General features: G+C 46.4%; 1 protein-coding gene across 3 annotated transcripts in view; it reads left to right on the top strand.

Annotated features, from left to right (window-relative positions):
* Nucleotides 1-11,456: 11,456 nt before the first annotated feature.
* The window catches only part of Api5 (apoptosis inhibitor 5), a 26,381-nt gene continuing 18,843 nt past the window's right edge, over nt 11,457-18,994 (top strand). For all 3 annotated transcript variants that reach the window (XM_021154051.2, XM_021154042.2, XM_021154047.2), the window contains exon 1: nt 11,457-11,714. In XM_021154051.2, coding sequence (XP_021009710.1) covers nt 11,646-11,714 — 69 coding nt within the window. In that variant the 5' untranslated portion in view covers nt 11,457-11,645. The remainder of the gene's footprint in view (nt 11,715-18,994) is intronic.

The following is an 18,994-nucleotide window of genomic DNA, read 5'->3' as shown; positions in this document are numbered from 1 at the left end:
ATTCTACTGAAATTACTAACAAGCCATTAATAATTATAATCACCAAAATTTAGTGTATGTTCAATGCATGTAGGATCCTGCATGAAGTACATGGATACCATTTTCTTGTCACCAAAACATAAAGATAAGTACCACAAAGGTCTCCATTTTATAAAAAAAAAAAAAAAAAGCCTTAGCCTTAGGATGTGAAACGATGTCCCTAATGCCATGTGGTCCCTCAGGGGAGAGAAGACAAGACTGAGTCAAGAAAAAACACTATTCACGGCCAACGCTGCCACCACCACCTCCTCCACCACCTCCACCACCCCTGCAACACTGCCAGCTACAGGTAGCCATGGACAGGTTCTCTCTTCCTTGAAGATTAGCTGTTTGTTGTGCTCTAGGTCTGATTTTTTTTTTAATTCGCTAATAATATTCCTAGCAAAGAATGCAGGCTCTTTGGCAATGTGTGAACTGGTAAGGGCAGCCACCATCAGATAGGATCTGTTAACACCTTCTAATGAGAAATTGGGGCCATCAGGCTGGGAGACTTCTGTCTTCTCTGCCCCCTGGACCTTTGTGGACCTCTACCACCATTTGGAACTTGGAAACTGTCTTGATCACTGTTTATTGCCGCAAAGAGACACCAGGACCAAGGCAACTCTCATAAAAGAAAGCAAGCATGAAATTGGGGGATTGGTTATCCTTTTAGAAGCTGAAATCCCAAAGCCGACCCCCGTGACACACCTCCTCCGAGGCCACACTTCCTAATCCTTCCCAATCAATGCGACTGGGGACCAGTCATTCCAGCATATGGCCATCTGAGGGCTATCCTCATTCAAACCTCCACATCACCATCTCCTACTGGGGATAGGAGCACAAGCACATTTCTTTTTGTCCCTCCAAGAACCTTCTGACAGGCTGGCTAAAAACATCCGCTGCTGACTTTCTAATTTTCCTGAGGCCAGGCTTGAGAAATGAGGGCATTCCACACCAGGGAGTCATCAGGAGTGAAGTCATAGCTGTAGAGTGTCCTCAGGAACGAGGACACCTTCAATAATGACGAGGAGACGGCAGGTTGTTTCAGTTATCTGTTAGGGCAAAGCAAATTTTCTCATAACTTAGTGGAAAAAAAAAAAAGAAGCAGAACTATTGAACCACAGTCCATGGGCCAAATTGGCTTTACCACCCTTTTAAAAATAAGTTTTCTAAAAGAGACTGCCACATCTACATGTTTATGTAGGGATGTGGGGGAGGGGATATGTCTATGTAGGGATGTGGGGGGGTGTCTATGTAGGGGTGATATGGGGGGGGAATATGCCCATATAGGGATGTGTGTGTGTAGGGGAGAATGTGTCTGTGTGGGGTTGTGGAGGGGGGAGGTGTCTATGTAGGGGTGCACATGTACATGCAGGTAGAAGGCAGAGATCAATAGTGTGTGTCTCTCAGTCATTTCTCACCTGAGTTTTTGAGGCAAAGGGCCAAGCAAGGTCCAGGGATCCTTCTGTCCCTGCCTCCCTAGCCGTGAGAGTATAAGCATGCACTTCAACTTCTGGCTTTTCACACGGGTGCTGGAAATCCAAACTCAGACCCTCATGTGTGCATGGCAAACACTTTGCCAAATGAGCCATCTCTCCAATCCATATGGCTGCTCTAATGCCAGAAGTGAGTGCGTGTATGTCCTATAAATCCCTCATCCTAGCTACCTAGAATCCAGTATTCTGTTAGCAGCCTTGAGATGAAGATGCAGAATCTCAGCTCCTCCTGCACCATGCCTGCTTAGATGCTGCTATGTTCCTGCCTTGATGATAATGGACTGAACCTCTGAACCTGTAAGCCAGCCCCAATTAGATGTTGTCCTTATAAGAGTTACCTTGGTCATGGTGTCTGTTCTCAGCAGTAAAAGCCTAATCAAGACAAAAACTTAAAGTATTTATCACCTGGACCTTCACTGAGAAAGGTTGCTGCTGGCTTCTACCTTATACCAGGATGCACTGGATCTCATAGTGTTACAGTCTGGCTGGTTCACATCACTGATCTGTCTACCCCAGGCTCACTCTGGTACCTGCATTCATCTGTGGTAGAGATGACACTTGACTAAGACACCTGAGTCAAGTAAGCCTCTCTCCCTCTCTCTCTCCCTAGAACCTCCCCTCACCAGCGAGTCTAAATGGCAGCTGCATCTCTACAAAAGGACATAAACCCCAGTGCAGAAATATATGTCAAACTGCTAATCGTATTATGCTCATTGCTGGGCCTTTGACCAAAGACACTCACGTAAGAACAGGCCTGGGATTCACGGTGGAAGGTCATTCACAGACTGTAACTACTGAAGGGTAAGCGTCACTGGACTCCACCAACGGCAGAGCGCGCTTCTGTGCTGTATAAACACGTGAATCAGAGCTGACTGGAGAACATTTGTCTGCTGAGTCAATCAGCAAATATTTAACAATCTTACCCTAGGCCTGATGTGACTGATTTCCGTGTACTCAAATTTTTGTCTTGAAAAAAAAAAAAAATCAGTTGATAAGCTGGTTTTCACAAGAGCCAGGGTTGTTTTGATCCATTTCCCAGGGAGTTATATTGAACTTTATGCTTTGCCTAGTGTGTACACATTTAGGTCATGCTAAGAATTTTCAGTTCCATGTAGTTGAAACTCTTTGTAAAAGATGAACCTAATATAATTGTGCCTTTATTGTGCCCGGTTTACTAAATAGAACCACCCTTGTATGGATTGAGTGGAAGTGCCTCCCCTTGCTCTCTTGATACAACCTGGCCCATGACGATTTCAAACCTTGGTAAGTGTCTGGTTGCCTTCTTAGAGCAGAGCAGCACTTCCGGCAAGAAAGGTCCTGGGTTGGAGGAGCAGAGGTCTACACCCAACCCTGACTCTACAAGGAGCTAATTCTGTAGGAGAACAATGATGTGTGCATTGTCCTTTCACTAGACGTTAATACTACAGACTAATAGCCTGTTTCCCTCTACTTTGAGGACTGGAAGGAAAGTATATTAGTGCCCTGTCCCTTGAAGCCAAATGCAGCCTGATGTTAGGCTGCCTTCTGTTACTGAGATAATCCGTTGATGGAGAGGAATGTTTGTTGTTGCTGTTGTTGTTGTTGTTTTGGGTTTTTTTAAGATATTTTCTTTATTTACATTTCAAATGCTATCCCGAAAGTTCCCTATACCATCCCCCTGCCCTGCTCCCCCACCCACCCACTCCCACTTCTTGGCCCTGGCATTCCCCTGTACTGGGGCATATAAAGTTTGCAAGATCAAGGGTCCTCTTTTCCCAATGATGGCTGACTAGGCCATCTTCTGCTACGTATGCAAGCTAGGGGTACTGGTTAGTTCATACTGTTGTTCCACTTATAGTGTTGCAGACCCCTTCAGTTCCTTGGGTGCTTTCTCTAGCTCTCCATTAGGGGCCCTATGTTCCATCCTATAGATGACTGTGAGCATCCACTTCTGTATTTGCCAGGCACTGGCATAGCCTCACTCGAGACAGCTATATCAGAGTCCTTTCAGCAAAATCTTGCTGGTATATGCAATAGTGTCTGCGTTTGGTGGCTGATTATTGGATGGATCCCGGGTGGGGTAGTCTCTGGATGGTCCATCCTTTCGTCTTAGCTCCAAACTTTGTCTCTGTAACTCCTTCCATGGGTGTTGGGTTCCCTATTCTAAGGACGAATGAAGTATCCACACTTTGGTCTTTGTTCTTCTTGTTTTCTTGTGTTTTGCAAATTGTATCTTGGATATTCTAAGTTTCTGGGCTAATATCCACTTATCAGTGAGTGCATATCATGTGTGTTCTTTTGTGATTGGGTTACCTCACTCAGGATGATATCCTCCAGGTACACCCATCTGCCCAAGAATTTCATAAATTCATTGTTTTTAATCGCTGAATAGTACTCCATGGAGAGGAATGTTTATCTGGACCACCTGTCCAGGGCTGGCATCACATCCCACAGTGGGATGAGCCCTCCCACATTAACCAAGAAGATGCCCCACTGGCATATCTTCAGGCCAGTCTGACAGAGGCAATTCCTCGGCTGAGGTTCCCTCTTCCATAGTGACTGTAGTTTGTGCCAGGTTGATAAAACGTACACAGCACTGATAGTTGTAGAGGTCAGAGAAGAAGAAAACAGAACATTTGTGTTAAGACTTAAGTGACAAAAAAGGAGCCAGTTAGAAAAAGGAACTCTGCCATATACCCAGGTCACTCGCCTTCTCATGCCTCAGTTTCCTTGTCTGTAAAAATAAAGCGAGCACTAGAACCTACACTGAAGGCAGTGACATGGGGATTAACAGAGAGAAGCTACTGAGGGTGTTGCTTGGCATAAAGTGACTCATTAGGAAGTGTCATATCACAGTGGGCATAGTGGCCAGGCGTTTCTTACTCCACAGTTCCCTGTGCCTTCAGTTCCTGTGTCTAGGAACATGAGCTTTCAATCCATGCCCACATCCCTACACCCTCCTTACCCCCCCCCCAGCTCCTACACCTGTCCCACCCCCATCCCCACCCCCTCCTGCATCAGCCTGTGCCTGGAAACTCCACCCAACTCTACCGCTTCACTGGCTCCTACACAAATTAAAACCAAAACCTTTAAGCAAACAAATGAGCACTAAACACAAGTGTATTAATAAATGATAGAACAATTATCCTCTTACTAGGCATTCATAAATGTTTCAAGTCTCCTTTTTCTGGAGACTGACGGGATGGTAATGAGGGATCATATTAGCATACAGACATCTGTTGTTTCGTGGACTGTCCGTTTGGTTTTCTTTCCTTTATCTCCCTGTTTGAGCAGCAAAACGGTTTTCCTCATCTTATACGTGTCTATTTAGGTTCTGTTCTGTTAGTCGACCATGTCCAGGAGTCTGGTCCTTTGCATCAAGGAGATACTGGACCAATGCTTGCTTTCATTTGGCATCTCCTAAGGTTTGATGTCTTAAAACAAGACAGCTGTGTTTCCTGCCTGTACAGACGCTCTTGTGAGTTTAAATGACTACTAAGGGCAGCCAGCCCACAGACGACAGCTCAGGGTTGTGCTCCTCACAGGTGAGAGGTGTGGAGGGCCAGCCTTGGCTGTGAGTGCTTCCACTCAGAGGGAGACAGGACGCTCCCTCTCATCATTCACTGGCCAATGTCATGTCTGAAGATGACAGGCCCCTGCCCCAAAGGCTCATGTTTGACAACCTCTATAATTGCCATAGCAGCATTCAGAGATGGAGCTTGGAGAGGTTAATCGATCATGAGGCTGACCTAATCAGTGGATGAATCCATTGCTGGGTTCATAATTTGGTCACATTATTGGGAGGTGGGGCATAGTTGGAGGAAGTGGTCACTGAAGGATGCCCTTGAAGGGAATGCCTTGCCCTGCATTCCTTTGTCTTTGCATCCTGGCCACCAAGATATTCTGTTTTGCCTCTGGTCCGAGGAAATGGCACCAGCAGACCCTAAACTAAAACCTCAGAATCATGAGCCTAAGTCCCTGATCTAAATTGTTTCTTCTGGGCATTTTGTCACAAGGTTGAAGAACTAACTAACTGGGTAAAGGCTCTGATGTGGTATTAGGGCTGGGGTCTGGAACGCCCCTCCCTGTTTCCAATGCTTTAAAATCCTGGTGCTGTTTGGAAGTGTTAGTGCTTTTTAAGAGGTGGTCCCAAGTGGCGGCGGGTCACCTGATCACTGGGCACGTGACCCTTGAAGGGAACTGTGGGCCAGGTTCTTTTCTCTTCTCATTTTTCTCACAGGAGAATGAGCGTGCCATCTAAGGGCAGCCATCCCACAGGCAACATCTCAGGGTTGTACTCCTTGTTATCACCTCAGCAGGTGAGAGGGCCACTGTGTGCTTCAGCCAGCCATGGTGTGCCACAGGCACAGAGAATGAGCCAGTGTACCATGGTCAGAGGCTTCTGCATCTGTAAAATGCAGATCATGTGCTAGTAGTGTCTTTACAAGAGACACTGGGAGAACACGGAGCTGGTATTTACAAAGCTCCACTTTGTAGGAAAATGGCCACTGCATACAACCAAGAGTACATGCAGGAGAAAGACAGAAATTCAGGCTGCTGTCTTTGTTATGATGGTCTTGTCTGGACCAGGTATTTCTGGATCCATGATGTCTTATACAAAGAACTGAAAAGCATCTCACACAAATGGCATAACAGCAGTAAGATTTGTTTAAGGCGATAATAATACAGCATGCAGTGTTGGGGAGTCGTAGCAGTCTAGTTTTGCGATAGACTGTTCAAGAGCATTGGTTATTGTGTGGTGGGTCTAGAAAAAAGAAGAGCTGGTTGCTAGTGGATATAGCATAAGTGGTTCTCCGACTTGGCAGGCTTGTGCTATATAAACCTTTCTTTGCACACATGTGTGTAGTGAGTCTTGGTTTCATTAATAACCCACTTGTCTTAGTTAGGGTTTTACTGCTATGAACAGACACTATGACCAACGCAAGTCTTATAAAGGACACCATATGTAGGGTTGTGGGACCCTGGATCTGCTCCACCACAGGGCATGACCCATCAGGAGGCAGAATGCAGGAGTTTTGACCATACTTACCTCGCCTTGTTGTTGGGTGGGTATTGGGCCATCAGGAAACCCCAGAGCACTGCTCCAGGACTGGGGAAGTGCAGTCTGAGGAGCAGGGCAGCTGGAGCTGGTTCGAAGGTCCCCAGGTCTGTGATGAGGCTGGGACTCTCTGGTTCTCAGGCTCACAGACACCCAGATGCCACTGGAAGCCACAGAAGATCTGAGAACAGGGGGGGGGGGGTTCCCCAGGCTGGACGTAATGGGGCGGGGGGGCTCCTGCCAGTACTGCAGGGAGAGTCCTTGGCTTAATGTCAGCATCAAGCTTGGCCTTACCTTAGTGGTGGCTGGGAACACAGAGAGGCCTCCTATGGGATATTAGATGGAGGTTCTATAGGTGAAGGCCTTCTCTATGGCTCCCCACAGCAGATCCCGGTGAAAAGAGGCAGTCCATGGTTTTAAGGCATTTATTGTCATGGTGGAAAGTGGAGGAGTAAAACTGTACACCACTTCTCGGGGTTGCAGAGAGGAGTGTCTAGGAAGGAAAGCTATTGGCTAAGCCCTCCAGGCCTTTAGGTACCTCGTTGGTATGGAGATCTGTCTTTAGCCTCTGTGACCACAGGTCAAGTCCTCTACATGTGGAGAGCTTCGGGGCATTGCCCTTACATGACTGATGGCCACAAATCTATGGGAGGCTGTGCCTAGTGGCAGAGGCCTGGTACCCAGGAACAGGCAAAATACCTACTGTCCCTTCAAGGACTCTGGGTTTCAAGTTTTAGCTCAACCTGTAATCAAGCTACCTTTCACAGTTCCACAAACATATATTTGGGACTAGCTTACAGGTTTAGAGGTTCAGTCCATTATCATCAGGTGGGAGCATGGAAACATCTAGGCAGGCATGGCACAGGCAGAGCTGAGAGTTCTACATCTTCATCTGAAGATGAAGATTGACTTCCAGGCAGCTAGGGGGAGGGTCTTAAGCCCATGCCCACAGTGACACCTACTCCAACAAGGCCATAGTTCCTAATAGGGTCACTCCCTGGGCCAAGCATACACAAACCACCACATACCACTCCCTGGCCCCCATAGGCTTGTTCAAACATATGAGTCTATGGGGGTAATACCTAAACATAGCATAATGTAAAAATATGTTTAGTCCAAATTCCAAAGTCCCCATAGTCTACAGCAGTATCAACAATGTTAAAAGTCCAAAATTCAAAGCCTCTTCTGATATTCATTCAATCACTTAACTGTAATCCCCAAAGCAAGACAGGAAACTAGCTGGGCAAAGTCCATACTCTACATCTCCAAGGCTGATTTCAAAGCGGTCTTCAGATCTCCAACTCCTTTTTCATCTTTGTTGACTGCAACAGACTTCTTTTCCTGGGCTGTTTGCACTCTCTGTTAGCAGCTTTCCTCAGCAGATATTGTATGACTCTGGCATCTCAAAAATCTTTGAGTCTCCAAGGCAAATTCAGTTTTACAGTTTCTTATTCCAATGTCTACGATCCACACATGATCTTCTGGCCTCCTCCAAAGGGCTGGAGTCACTTCTCCAGCTCTGCCCTATGTCATACTCTAAGCTCAGGTTGATCCACTTCACTGCTGCTGCCATCCTTGGTGACCATCCCATGGTACTGGCATCTCCAATACACTGGGGTCTTCCCACTGCAAATAGGCTTCACCAATAGCCTCTCATAGGCTCTTTTCATGGTACCAAGCCTCAGCTCCTTTGCCTGACCCCTTCAGTCCTGGGCTGCCAACTACAACTGAGGCTGCACCTTCAGCAATGGCCTTCCATGGCCTCTCACAGTACCAAGCCTCATCTGTTCTTCTGTTGTGCCAGGGAAGTGTTAGTGATCCCCCAAAACACACGCAGGAACCAATCTGATGCAACTCACAGCAGAGTCTTTATTCTATTTGAGCTAGCTCAACCCCCACCCCCCACCAACACACTGCTGTCACACAGGACAGCTTTCATGGTAGGGGAGCCCCAAATGTCTATCGGGGCAATGCTTTATAGTAAGCAGCTAGCAGGAAGTATGTATGCATGTATTTCATTGGAAAGCTACAGTGGCTAATTGGCTGGTGCTGGGAGTCATATCATAAACTTAATTTCTACTCTGAATTGGTGGTCATTAGGCAGGGGGTGGGCTTGTAACCTTGGGGTGCAGGTTTTTTAGGGGAATAACCTGGAGACGCTGGTCTTGATGAGGGTGTAACCTGGAAACACTGGTCTTGTTGGGGATTAGCCTAGAGACTGGAGCTAGGCTCAGGTTGGTTGGGTGACAACTTGGACACTGTATTAGTCAGGGTTCTCTAGAGTCACAGAACTCCTTCCCTCCCTCTCTTTATCCCTCTCTTGTTTTTTCTCCTCCTCTGTCCCTCTCTCTTTCCCTCCTTCCTCCTTCTCTTCCTCCCTTGCTTTCCCATCCCTCTGTCCTTCTCTGCCTTGCCTGCCATTGCTTTTTAAACTTACTAGTTTTCCTGCTTGAATCTTGTCACCAGCTGACACACTCTAAGGAATGCTTAAGAATCCAGGTTGGGTATTAGGAGTCTCTCCATTAATGTTTTCAGAATTAAGTGCTGAGCCCTTTCTGTATCAATTTGGCTGGGCCATGTGAAGGTGCCCAGATGTGTGATCAAATGTTATTTTGGTTGTTAGTCACCTTTACACTACTAAAACAATATCAGAGGTAATCAATTTAAAAGAGAAAATGCTTAACATAATTTGTAGTCTCTAATGCTAGTGCTGGTTCCGGGGGGAGGAGGAGGAGGAGGAGGAGGAGGAACCAGCTGAAGGATAGGAGGATCCCTTGGACTAGCTATCCAGCTGAACCAGTGAGTTCTGGGTTCAGTGGAAGACCTACCATGTCATGAAAACTAAGGGGAGAGACTTGAGAGAAGCACCTAAAGTCAACCTCTAGCCTTCACACACACACAAGAGGAAGAGCCAGGACCCCATCAATCCTTCAAGTGTGTGCCACAGGCCACTGGTGACCCAAAGAAAGACCTCTCATTAGACCCCAGTTCTTAAGATTCCCACCACCTCTCAAGAGCTCTGCTCTGGGGATCAAATTTTATCTGGGGGGGGGCACAATGTTCAAACCACAGCACTGCTTCTGCACAGGTGTTTTTGGATAGCAGAAACCTGATAATATGTGTCATAGCAAGCTGCCCACCATAGTGTGGGTGTGGTCATCCTAGTAGTCAAAGGCATGAATAGAATAAGACTGGGCCTCCTTTGAGTTAGAAAAATCTCCTCCAGCAGACGGTTTCAGGTTTCACCTATACCACTGGCTCTCCTAAGTCAAGCAACATGTTCTGTGATTGCAGGGAAGAACTGGTCTTCAGAAACCAACTTGAAACAACCAAAGATCAAATATTCTTCAAATATTATATATATATATATATATATATATATATATATATATATATATATATATAGGAAGCCGGTGCGGCCGCAGGCCCCGTGAAACCCATTTGTTTACTGCCTTGCCCAAGCATGCGCAGTGAGGCTGCATGCCTGGGCTGCCTGCCAGGCTGGACGGTTCCTCGTGATTGGGACCGGTCAGCCTATCAGTGAATAACCTGAGCTCGTGCCTGGAACGTGTGTGTGTGTGTGTGTGTGTGTGTGTGTGTGTGTGTGTGTGTGTGAATTCTGATTGGATGAGGTGGGGTGGAGCTAGAAGGAGGTGAAGCGTGAGTAGTGAAGAGAGTAGTTTTAGCCCTTGCCATGAGTAGAAGAAGTAGAAGAGAAGCTGTTGTAATAGGAGTAGTTTAGCCCTTGCCAAAAGAAGAAGCTGCTGGAGAAGAGAGCTGTAAAAGAAAAAGCCCGAAGTAAAGTTGCTTCGTGAACCTGCCTTGGTGTCCATGTTGTTCTTGTCACCGCGGGCCAGAGACTGCGGAGACTGGGACATATATATGTATGGAAGGGGACAGACATTGACTGGGCATTAGTATGCATTATGTCCTGTCTGTCCTGAGCACTTCTACAATTCTAGTTAATTCTCAACAAGTAATTGTATACAGGAGGCACCATAACACATATGTGAAGTTCTCCTGGCAAGGCCCAAGTCACAACATCAGGAGGATGGTATGCTAGAGGAACTAGAGGACTCTAGACTGACTTATCAGAAATGAGCACACTAACCAGGAGGCTGTATAATGCAGAGTTAAGGCTGCCGCCATCAGAGTCTAACACTGAGTACCAATCCCAGGACTTGAACTGGCAGGCATAGACAGTCCCCCCCCCCTCCATTTTTTTCCTCCCCCCCTCCTGTGTGTGTGTGTGTGTACATTCAAGGACACGTGTACACAGTGGAATGTGGAGAGATCAGAGTATACTTTTTCAGAGTTTGTTCCCTTCTTCTGGTGTGGGTTCCAGGTTGTCAGGCTTAAATGGGCAAACACATTGATCCTTTGAACTATCACTATGGCCCCACCTCCTTATCTTTTGAGGCAGGTCTCTTAAATAAATTTGGAATTCCCAGGTTCGGCTGACACACCAAGCAGCTCCAGTAAGCCATCATTCTACACTTTCCCAGTGCTGAGATTACAGACCCACGAGCTATCCCACGCAGCTTTTTACACGGGTACTGGGACTCAAACTTGCCCAACAGGCTCCTCTAGCCTCCCATCACCCCTTTCTAATTTAATCGCACTTGGATGTTTTCCCCTATTGCCACCCTTCTGAATGAGAAGGAGATGGATTTTTGTAGATTCTCAGATATCTTGTGCTTCCAACCTCTCCCCCGGTATCTTTCCCTATTTCTAGTAAATGTAAGAACTTTGCCAAGCACAAAAGCAATTGGCTTAGCGTTTTGCCACCAGTAGGGACCAGAAGCTCCCCGCCAATCCTTCAAGTCCTTCTCGCGGCTTTTCATACCGCCGAGCGGTAGGGGGCGACAGATCCCCAGCTCGAGGGTCGCCTGCCGCCGCGGGCCGCTCCCGACGCGCCAGTCTCTGCGTAGACGTTGGGGGCGGTTCCGTGCTGTACGCGGTGACTGGTGGCGGCCCGGCGGCGGCTCCCGGCGTACTAGTGCGGTCGACGGCTTAGATAAGTTCCGTGGAGGCGGCGGTGGCGCCGACGAGGTGTTGGGCGACGGGAGCGGGCCCGGAACTTGGCGCTCAGCATGCCGACGGTGGAGGAGCTGTACCGCAACTACGGCATCCTCGCCGATGCCACGGAGCAAGTGGGCCAGGTAGGTCCCCGCGGCCTGCAGGGCCGGCCGCTCGGGTCTGGGCTCCCGCCGCGCTGGGCCGCGTCGCCGGGCGCGCACTCGGGACGGGAACGCGGCCTCGGCCTGCTTGGGAGCGCGCGGCCCCGCAGCACGGCCTTCCCGCGGTCTCCCGGGACCCGGCGGTCAGCCGCGCCGCCTTTCCCGGGCTGTTGATGAAATGGAAAGTTTTCCTCAAGAGATCGAAATTGTCGGTTCTGGAGGCAGAAGTTGGGAAAGATCTAGAAAGAGTCGGATGCAGGGTCTGTGCAAACCGTGGGCGAGGCCGAATTGCCCGGACTTAGATTGGAACTCTCACTCGCGGCGGCGGCGTTCGTTCTGAGCGCCTTTTTGCGCCTGTCGCGCACCCAGCTGTGGCGGGCGTTGGAGGCGCGGTAGTGGCTTCGCGCTCTCTCTGGCGATTAGCGATGCGCGAGGAAAGGACACGCGTTTTGTATTATTTCCAGTGGAAGAGTTTTGTGAAGAAAGTCACAGGGAGCAGCAGTGGGGAGGGAAAAGATCCAGCCCCAAATAGAACGTTCTGGGAAGTGCTCTCCGCTCCCTTGGCCCCAGGCGCAGTTTTCTTAAAAGCTGTTGAGTTCTTCTTCCAAGCTTTGACACCTTGTGTTGAACCTGAATTGGAAGGTCATGTGCGTGTCCTCTGGGGAAAGAACTCAGTCTGGCCTGGAGGTTTCAGAAATACATGTTTTCAGTGCTTAGATGCTTTGGTGATGTCTCCGTGTGTACTTCCCACAGCACAGAGAGAGAAACATCCTTGAGCTGAGTGATGAAGGAGTCCCTTCCGGTTCCTTAGAACGTGTGCAATTCAAGCAGAACCTCCCTAAGTTTAAGGGGAAGTGGAGGAGGGCGTTGTTGTAGTTTAACCTAGTATTGTGAATAAATGTACCGGCTTCAAGTGTCAGACGGCTTTCCTTCCCTACATTCCATGTCTGTGGGGACTTTATTTTCAGAAGTGTGTAGGTTCACCTTCACAGATGTGTAAACGCTCTTAGGCCAGTTGTAATGCAGGATTTTTTTTTTTTTTTTTTGTCTTGTCTATGACAAAAAGGAAACTAGGATGGTCAGTCAGAGGAATTCATTGTTTCTAGGACAAGTGATAGGACAGACTTGGGCAGCATACTTTTGTTGATTGTTTGTGACAGAGTTAGGGAGGAGTGTAGCTAATTGTTCTACCAAAACTTAATTTTGCTGCACATCAGCAAGAGAGGCTAGGGCTGGAACCTAGAATAGGAATTCTCTGCCAATATGTGGATGGTGTTCTCCTAAAGAGAGAAATTGGGAAAACTCTGAGACTGTATTTCCTGCTGTTGTGTCCCCTACCCTGTATTTTGCTGAAGTAGGAAAAGTGTGTTTTGACAGCCATTTACATAGAGTACATTAGGGCAGATGGAAGCCAAGCTCATTTTGTATGGGGAGGGACAGGTATCCCTTTCTGGAATGCTTGCAACCACGTATGTTTAAGTTGCTCTCCCTTTGCCTCGGGTTTTGGAATATTGTAGACTGTACGGGTTGATCATCCCCAGTCTAACTGCTCCTGAATGTGCAAGTGTCAGACCTCACTGTGACCTGGATGTGAGAAGGGAGAGTTGCACAGATCCTGTGATACTTAAACAGTTCTAGTTTCATTTTTATTGTGTGTGTGTGTATAGCTAGTAATGTGGGTCTGTGTGTGCACATGCATGTGGAGGCCAAGGTTGACATGGGTTGTCTTCCTCATTTCCTATTTACCTTATTCTGAGACAGATTCTCTGAGTGAATCTGGAGTTCGTCCATTCTACCAGACTGACTGTCAGACAAGCCCTGGAAATCCTCCTGTGCCTGCCACCCAAGTGCTGGGATTATTGATACACGCTGTGAACCAAACTTTTATGTGTGTTCTGGGGATTGAACTCAAGTCTTCATAATGACAAAGCAAGCATTTTGCCTCCCCCCACCCACACCCTCATGCTATCTTTATGACTTAAAAAAACAAAAAGCTAGATTGACTTGATCACCTTCTTCAAGAGGTCAGAAATGTCTTTCTCAAGGCAAACTGCTGTTTAGGAAGAGCTAAGAGACAGAAGCCGACAGGGAAGAGACCTGTGTTTTAGCTCAAGTGAGCGCTGGCAGTCTGATGGATGCAGTTTTTTGAGCATCTTCCAGGTACTAAGCACTGGGCATTGGGACCTAGTGTGATGACCCACAGATGGTCGGTCAGCATCTTCATGACACTGATGCGGAGAGCCATTATTTAGAACACAGAGGGCAGCATAAGCAGCACAATGAGTCCTGCCCGCATCCTTTAGAGGAAATGCCTGAAAGTGCTTACAAAAAAAAGCCACAGCGGGCTTTAGGGTGCTGCTGCAGTTGTAACTGTCAAAGGCAAGAGATAGCTTAGTAGAGAAGACACCATCATCCGTTGTAGAAAAATACCTTGTTTGTTTTACAAAATCAAATTTCATGTTACATTCCCTAGCTGATTGCTATGTGGACCCTTCTGAAACTGGCAGTTTAGATCAGTTGTCTTTAATTTGATTTTTCAGCTCTTATATGGCAAAGTACTCTTCCCCATTCTGGGTCAAAACTCTTTCAAAGCAGCATTCCCAAATACAAGGAAAAACCCAGTCTTCTGAAGATTACCAGGAGAGATGTGTCCACGTGTGTCCCTACGTGGAGAGGCTGGAGATCCCCTTTATCAGTCCACAGGAGCTGTTCACCTTGTTTTATGAAACAGTCTCTCTGGGACCTGAAGCCGCAAGCTCCAGCGTCCTCCTGCCTCCACTTTCATTGGGATTATAAGCAGTACCATCATGCCTAGCTATTCCCTCCCCTAGTCTTATTAGTAATTTCTCTGAAGCTATTCAGATCCTTTTCATTCTCCTATTTTTTTTAATGATCTTTAAAATTTTTATTGCTTTGTACATTTGAGTTTTGCCAGAAGAGGGTATCAGATTCCCTGGAACTGGAGCTATAGACAGTGGTGAGCCTCATGGATGCTAGGAGTCCAACTCCCTTGTGAAGAGTAGCCAGCATTCAGACACCTAGCTATCTCTCCAGTCCTTTTGGAACCTCCTTAACACTCTTTGTGTACTTATTAATGGTATTTCGTGTTTGTATTTTATTTCATGTATGGATTTTCTTATTCCTTTACTAATTATAATTGTGGAAATAAGTGTTAAATCCTTACACTGTACCTTGTCTTCTAAAAATATTTCTTAAAGTAGAAGAAATACGAAGAAGCATCTGCAAAAACGTTTACAAAGTCCACCTCTGATAAATGAAAAGATCTTTTTAATAGACAGAGCCTGCATTCCTAATAAGCAGATTGCAGGTGATAAATTCTAAATGACGTGTTAATGCCTCAGTCTTCTGTCCCTGTCTCTTCTGTGTTTGACTACTCCTGCCTCCCCCACTGTGACTCTGCTCCTTCAGCTCCCCTCCTCACTGCACTCAGCCACAGCCTCCAAATAGCCATGAGAGTGATGTGCAATCCACCCATATTTCGTTTTTTGGGTTTTTTTTTCGAGACAGGGTCTCTATATAGCCCTGGCTGTCCTGGAACTCACTTTGTAGACCAGGCTGGCCTCCAACTCAGAAATCCGCCTGCCTCTGCCTCCCAAGTGCTGGGATTAAAGGCATGCGCCACCACTGCCCGGCCCCTTATTTCATATTTTAACTTAGTTCTAAAATGTGAAGACTTAACTTGGTCTGCTGGAACACTCCTATATTCTGAAGGAGGAAGTCTAGGCCAGCCTAGGCTGTATAACAAGTTCCAGCCAGCCTGACCTATATAGTGATATTCTGTCTTTTAGGAACTTTTCACATCACCTGCCATGAAGCTTCGTGACAGTCCCTTACCTTCATGGTGGAAAGAGAGAACCAACTACCTCAGGTTTTCTTTTGACCTTCATAAACTACCTTAGCATGTGTGTCAGACATTGTTAGGGACAGGCAGTGAGTGGGCTGCTCTGAGATGTCCTCCTGCTCCCTGATGCTGACTGAGTGTATTGTCTCCTCATGGAGGAGGACTTGCTTTGCTGACTGGAGTTTCTTTTAGTAGCTTCAGTTTGTATGATTAAACTACAGCCACGGACCAAGTTCCTGAAAAATACATGAAAACACTAGTACCTAATAGTACCAAGTGCAGACTCCCATTACATCAAGGACAAAGCCGTCGTATCGGTTAGCTGAAACATTTTCTTTCTTTCAGGGTTCTGTTGTATTTGACGTTATTTTGCACTGCTAGGTGTGGAACCCAGTGCCAGGCAAGGGTGGCACCACTGAGGGGCACCCAGCCCCTTCATCTTTTTTCTTATTCAAAAATCTGTTAAAATCCTGTCCTTCACCTAATCTCTGACCACATAATGCAGGCTGCCTGACCATCTGCAGCGTATTTTGTTTTCTTAGTACATAGTAATTATACGCAATATGACATTTATATGTATATGTATGTAGTCTATTTTGATCATACCCTGTTCTCTCTCTTTCTACTGACCCCTTCTTTTACCCAGCTAGTCCTTCTACTTTTGTGTTTTGTTTGTGACCCAGTGAATTTCATCTGGATTACACAAGAGTATAGATGAGGCATTTACAGGAGCATAAGTACTTTACCAGAGTCTTCACCATCAAAGAAAACTTCTTTCCCTTCCTCTGGCAACCAGTAAATACTTACAGATCCTCAGGGAGGGGTGAGGTCTCATGAGTCCCTTCCCATTCTATGATAGGCTGTTGATGGCCCAGTCTTGTGCACGTGACAGTTGCTGTGAATTGCAGAATGTTTCAACACTTCACTCCATCCTCTAGAACTTGTGTTCTTTCTACCTTCCCTACTGTGATGTTCCCTGAGCCGGGAGGGGGATAACATACCTCCCATTTATTGGTGAGTATTCAACAGTCACTTAGTCACAGTATTTGACCACTTAAGAGTCTCTGCTGTTGCTATTCTCCACTGTAAACAGAAGCTTCTCTGAGCAGTGCTGACATCGACACTAACCTACACAGATAAGTATAGTTGCTTAGGCAGAAATTTGATGGACATGTGTCCATTTAGTAAAAGAATAGCTATAGTTTACCCTACTTGATCCTATAACTTTCCCAGCCATAGGCTTCTGACTAGGTTCACAGTACAAGCTGTGAATTCCTTCCTATGGAGCCAGCCTCAATTCCAATGGGAAAGCAGTTGGTTTCTTACATTAACAGACTCACCACTGTTTCTCCAGTGGGGATATCTTGCCTTCCCTGTCAAGAGTTCACAACTAAGTGTGACTGTTGATGACAAGTCTCCCTCGACATCCTGCAGACTCTTCAGCACTCTGAGGGCTGGCCAGCAGGAAGGAAGCTTCCAGCTTATTTCAGCCTGATTTCTTTATGGCCTGCAACCAAAGCAGGCTTATCAGCAGTAAGTCTTACCACCTAGTTCTGGTGGGCTGCCAATCACAGTGGCAATTATCTGTTGTGTTTGGGGAACCTTAGAGGCCTCCCTGAGCAACAATGCATAGGGAAGGAGCCACCCACCTCTGGCCCTTGGGTTTTTATTTAATTACCTCCATCTTTTGAGGATGTCCAGAAGACACCTCTGTTCAAACTCTGTTGTTCTTAAATTAGCTTACCAATTACCTACTCCCTTATGCTTTTTCATACATCCTTGGTTTTGGTTGCACTCCCACTCTCCCCTCTTCCCTATCTCTGCCTCACTCCCACATCACATGTTCTATGCCTTCATACATACAGTTTCTTAGAATACATTGATGAAAATGGCTCAAATTGTAACTTATATTTTTCTTGAAGTAATACTTTTAAGGAATTTAGAGTTGTGTTTTATTAATTATTGAAACATACCAAAACGTGATTTTAGAAATGCATCCAAGTATTGATGAGGTGGTTCAGGGGCTAAAAATAATTGTTGGTCTTGCCAAGCGAGGACCCTGGTTCAATTCCCAGCACCAATATAATGGCTCACAACTGTCCTATTACTCTAGTTTAGAGGATCTGCTCTTCTGGCCTCTTTGGACACATACACACAAAGGACTTACGGCTAATGCTTCTGATATTTTCTGAGACAGTGTCTTATCATGTAATTGGCTGGCCTGAAACTCTCTCTGTCGACACCGTGAACTCATGTGGAACTAACAGCCATGCTGGCAGAGGGATGGACAGAGCTATGCATTATTGGTAATATTTAATGCTGGGGATAGTCCAACCTACCACTAAGTCACTGATTGCTGAAGATACTACTTCTGTTTTATTTTCTACATCAGTGACAAGTAGAAGGCTGAAGAGAGGTCTGCATTGGTAAAGTGCCACCCACACAAGGCTCTGAGTTCAGATACCTAACATGCACATAAAAGCTCAGCATGGTGGCTTGAGTCTTACCTGAGCATTTGGGGAGGTGGAGACAGGTGGTCCTTGGAGCTCACTGGCTAGCCAGTCTGTGAGCCCTGGGATCAGTAAGAAGTAATGTGGAGAGGGGTTGAAAAGGTCCTCTTGCAGAGGACCCAGGTTTGGTTCTAGCACCCATATCAGCCAGGCAGCTCACAGCCACCTGTAAGTTCAGCTCCAGGGGATCCCATGCCATCTTCTGACCTCTGCAGTCACCACACACACATAGAACACACACATACAAAGATGTATGCACATATACCTAAGTAAAAATCCATAGTTAAGAAATGAGGTAGAGAGCAGTAGAGGAAGACACCCAATATCATCACACTGTCTCACGCGCTTGCACACACATGTGCGCTGTCATCACTGATATACTTTAGGAACACCAAAAAGTGAACTCATGCCAGTGTGATAGTTAGAAGACAGTCATTCAAAGAGCTGGCATGATGTCATTGGATTTTTGCACTGTGTAAGTGGCAATCATTGCTTAGTTCTTTAATGGAACATTGACTTCTGGATTAGAGTTCATTCTTACTGAAGTTGTTTTCATATGTCCATACAGAAGTCTTTGTTTGTATTTTTGAATTACTTGCCAACATGATCAGTGTCATGTAATGAAAGGGCCAGTTTGGAGGTAGCTTATGAGAAGGACTGGGAACTTGTTTGAGAGCACTTAAGAATTTATTTGATGGTCGGGCAGTGGTGGTGCCACCCAGCACTTGGGAGGCAGAGGCAGGCAGATTTCTGAGTTCGAGGACAGCCAGGACTACACAGAGAAACCCTGTCTCAAAAAAAAAAAAAAAAAAAAAAAGTTTATTTGATGGAAACAAGTGAGCTTTAGTGTATTGTCATGTGCAGTGTTAGAATTTGTCTTAATCCAAAAT

Source organism: Mus caroli, chromosome 2 (genome assembly GCF_900094665.2).
Source record: "Mus caroli chromosome 2, CAROLI_EIJ_v1.1, whole genome shotgun sequence".
In the NCBI taxonomy this organism is placed as follows: Eukaryota; Metazoa; Chordata; class Mammalia; order Rodentia; family Muridae; genus Mus; species Mus caroli.
The sequence above is the reverse complement of the archived record's forward strand: the minus strand, read 5'-3'. Positions and strand labels throughout refer to the sequence as shown.